This window comes from Frankliniella occidentalis, unplaced genomic scaffold (assembly GCF_000697945.3).
Source record: "Frankliniella occidentalis isolate FOCC.00 unplaced genomic scaffold, Focc_3.1 Scaffold158, whole genome shotgun sequence".
NCBI lineage: Eukaryota > Metazoa > Arthropoda > Insecta > Thysanoptera > Thripidae > Frankliniella > Frankliniella occidentalis.
The window spans coordinates 619586-623871 of record NW_026267284.1 but is presented as its reverse complement, the minus strand read 5'-3'; the positions used below and the strand labels follow the sequence as shown (position 1 = coordinate 623871).

Genomic DNA, 4286 nt, shown 5'->3' with positions numbered 1-4286 from the left:
TTACAGAGTAACTATAGGCGCCCCGCCTGCGCAAAGTTACAGAGTAACTATAGGCGCCCTGACTGCGCACAGTTACAGAGTAACTATAGGCGCCCTGACTGCGCACAGTTACATAGCAACTATAGGCGCCCCACCTGCGCACAGTTACAGAGTAACTATAGCTCCCCGGCTGCGCAAAGTTACAGAGTAACTATAGGCGCCCTCCTGCTGATCCGACGAGTTATAACAAGAGCGACAGATAAGGCGCTGAGGAAAAAATGTGAGCTAGAAGAATTGAACACATAAAAAAATGCAACCACAACAACCGGATCGGCGCTCGTAAAGGAGGTAATGTCATTTTTACCGCGCGCTCGGGTTTGGTCCCGTCCCAGCCCAGCAGCGCGGCGCCCCGGCCGGCCACTCCAGAGCCGCTCCGGGCGCTCCATAGGCTCACTGTTCACCATCGTCGGGATCTGGAGCGATAAATCTCGCGGAGTAAGTTGCCATTGAGCGGCCCGTGTCGCCATAATCACGCGAGGCGGTTGCACAGCGCGAGGGACGCCTCTTCTGAATGCTGAAGGCTCCGCTGCCTCTGATCCGTCACAACACAGCCGGCTCCCGTACATTTGCACCGTATGTAAAGGCAGAGAACACCAGTGTTGCGGGTTTGCATACCCTAGGGGCTATGGCGCCTTATTACGGGCAGATCGGGTACACTGGAAATGCAAGTGTGTGAATGTCGCTCACCTGCAGGTGAGCGACATTTCTTTCGTACACTTGAGGGGGTAAACGTGTGAATTTTTTCACACCTTTACCCCTCTAAGTGTACGAATGGAATGTCGCTCACCTGCAGGTGAGCGACATTCACACACTTGCATTTCCAGTGAGGCAAACCCGCAACAGTGGGGAGTACATATTAGCCTTAACAATACAATCGGTAGGCGCGCCGGGCCCGGTGTGTCGCGGACACACACGTAGGGTTGGGAGTCCTGGAAAGTTTCCGGGAAATTTACGGCAATCTAGGAAAAATTTCCCAGGCCCCAGATTGTTGTTCAATTTTTCCGGGAATTTTCAATTCTAGGAGCACAGCCCCTGCGGCCGCCTCCTCGAGAACATCAAGGCAGGCACCGCCCGGGCACCGCGACCAGCTATTATGGCTGATTGCAGAGGTGAGCGCGGGTGAGCGCCTTCGGCGGCCGTCATATAGGGGCGGCGGGGCGGGGCAGGGCGGGGCAGGGCAGGCCGCAGACCTGGCCCCTGGCCGCCCCCGGGCTCACAAGGGTCCCACCACTTTCACTTCACATCTTCTCCCTCCTCCTCCTTCTCCTCCTCCATGTCGTCCGTCATCGTCCTTCTCACCTCCACGCGTATATACCTCCTATATCTTCTATGTTTTGGTCTCATCGGCTGGCCTCGACCCCCTTGGAATTTCTCCCCACACCCGCCTTCCTCTTTCGTGCAATTGCGGGCTGTGCTGGCGGTGCCACGGTGTGCACTACCCACCCACCCCCCCGTGAAAATCAGACTTTTGTGCCGAGCGACTTTATTGGGCTAGGGCGTGGCGTGGCGTTGGCCCAGATGCATGCCCGGGGCCGACCCAGCTGCATGAAGCCCACCAACTAGCCCAACCCACCCCCCTCCTTACCCCTCCTCCCCTTTACCACCACATTGACCAGTTACCCGCGCATAACCCTGTTTCGTTTCAAAACACCGACCGAAGCAGAAGCAGCCGATGATTCCCGCCCGTCGAAGAGCCATAAACGAGGGGGAAAAAACCCGCATACTCATACATGCTCATACATACATGCTCTTAGCGCCCGGCCCCGCCTTGCCCCGCCTTGCCCCGCCCCGCCCCGCCACGCCCAGCACCAGAGTGAAAGTCCCCCTCCAGCCGGCCCACGTTCGAAGCGCCCCGGAGTGCGCGCGGCCCGTCTAGGCCGGCAGGCTCGCCAATTCCCCCGATTAGGCATGCAAAAGTCCGGCAAATGTCGTGCAAAACTGTTCCGCGGGCGGCTGGGTGGCGCAGCAACAGCTCCAAGTTCCGCGCGGACCCCCTGCAGATCGAACGCGTTTCCGTCAATGTTAAACTGGTGAACTTGGTGCGGTGCTCTATTTGAAATCGGCGTGAGAAGAGAAGAGAAGAGAAGAGAAGAGAAGAGAAGAGAAGAGAAGAGAAGAGAAGAGAAGAGAAGAGAAGAGAAGAGAAGAACAGCTTACAGCTGATAACTTTCGCGTTGCGATGAGTAACATCGCCTTACCGTTACTGTTAATTATCGCTTGCTTCGGCGGGGCGCGATGGAGTGGCGCGCGGGAGCGCTGGCCTGGCAGTCCGCGCCGCGACTAGAGAGAGGGGGAAGGGGAGTATGGGGGGGGGGAGGGCACCGACCGATCGCAAAACGCCCAGCCCAGCCTCGACTTGACTGCATAGGAATGTATACCTCGCTATAGAGGGGTGATCACAATCACGGACAATATTTTCAAGAACAAAAGTAAATAAAATTCATTGAAAAAAAAATCACTTATGCTGAACGGTTAGTTGATGGATTTTATCAAATATGTAAAATTGTATGAAATGTATATGTCTCGCTGGAGGCTCCAGCAGCAGAGCAGGCTCAGGCTCCGGCCAATCATTCACGGCCTGGATCTGGGCCAGCTGCTGCCCGGCCCCATAGCCAGTAGGACTCCTCAAGGTGCGCGGGCAGCGGTGCACGGTGCTGGTGTGGTGCCAGCGTGTGAGAGAGACCGCTGGACCCCCGGCCGGCTATTCTGCAATGTGCCTATCACAATACAAAACAAGAAGTGCGTAAAAGAATCCAGATTTTTTTATTCTTTAAAAAAAAAATACCTGGCAGTTAGGACTTTTTGATGGCATAGGCAAGGCAACAGAATAAATCCCGTTCCCTTCTCGTGTTCTAGCCAAACGGTCGCTCTGCTTAGTAATAAACAGGCCGCCTTAAAAGCCCCCCCCCCTCCCAGATTGTATCTCCTCTCCAGAGAGCAGGCCCATGGCGCCTATCTGCCCAAAAGGATAGCGCCCCCACCTCGGGGCGGGCAAACGGAAACGACAGGCACGTGTCCTGCACAGAGAGCGTGCCTTACAGGCAAACTGCAGATGCACTGCAAACTCACCACCCGTCAGGTCAGGCGTCTTATTTAGTGCGTCTGGGGGAGAGTCCTGACTCTTGCGATGGTCTCCGTCCTCCGCCTTCACACCAATAGCAGACTCGTAGTAGAGGCTCTCCGGAGCACGGCGGCTGCGACCCGCACCGCACCGCAGATGGCAGCTGCAGGCAGATGTGTGGCTCCACCTTCACACTAAATGGCGAGGGACAATTTTTGTACGTAGGCTGGATGTGTCTTTGAGCACATCTAAACCAAATGCAAATTTGCATCCAAGTCACATACAAAATATAGCATTTGTACCTAGCCTAGGTACACTTTGTGCCTCTGTGCAGACAAATTTGTATCTGATGAAGATGTGCTCAAAGACACATCTAACTAAGGTACAAAAATTGTCCCTCCCCATTTAGAGTGTTGGCGCGACGCGGTTACACAGATCCTAATGTGTTTCTTCTCTCTGAAATGTGTACTGTACCCACCCTGTTCCCCAAAACAGGCGTCACGCAAACATCAAGCGCAATAAAGGAAAAACGGGCGGAGACGCAGAGTCACCCTGGTTTCAATGCCAAGGAAAACTTGGTGGTTTTATTCTTATTCAAGTTCTTACGAACTTACAAATTTCTAATACTATATTTACTTCATCTTCGACGTGACATAAAAACGAGACACTTCACACAACAGCTTTCACAGGCAATCGATATCATATTAACAAGAGACGAGGTAACTATAACATAGCATCTATGTGTTGTTTAAGATGTCTCCACAAAACACAAGATTCAGAGAATGTACTTTGACACACGGTGCACTTATACGGCTTCTCTGTTGTGTGGGTGCCTTGGTGGTGGTGGAGGGGACCAGATACAGAGGATTCCTTTCGGCATATGGTGGTGGTGCACTCTCCTGAGTGGGTTTGCATGTGTATCGTCGAATCCCCTGGGCGGGCGAATTCCCCATGGTACTCGGTGCCCTCGTACAACTTTTCTTCGGTGTGAGCTCGCTGATGAGACTCCAGACTGCTAACATTCGCGAATCGCTTGTGACATACGGTGCACTCGAGTGGCTGTGGCATCTCCCGCGTGTGGGTCCCCAAATGTACCTTCAAAAGGTAAGGCAAGGAGAATTTCGCAAGGCACAGGGTGCACCCAAAGGGCTTCTCTTTCGTGTGGATGCGTAGGTGGATTAGTAGG

The 4286-nt window shown here is 53.9% G+C and overlaps 1 protein-coding gene across 1 annotated transcript; it reads right to left on the bottom strand.

Moving 5' to 3' along the window:
• Positions 1 to 3653: 3653 nt before the first annotated feature.
• On the bottom strand, positions 3654 to 4286 carry LOC127750253 (zinc finger protein 391-like; the record flags this gene model as incomplete). Its single annotated transcript, XM_052271363.1, is given in 1 exon segment — positions 3654 to 4286. A coding segment is annotated over 1 exon segment (463 nt), but the record flags the coding sequence as incomplete, so codon positions are not given.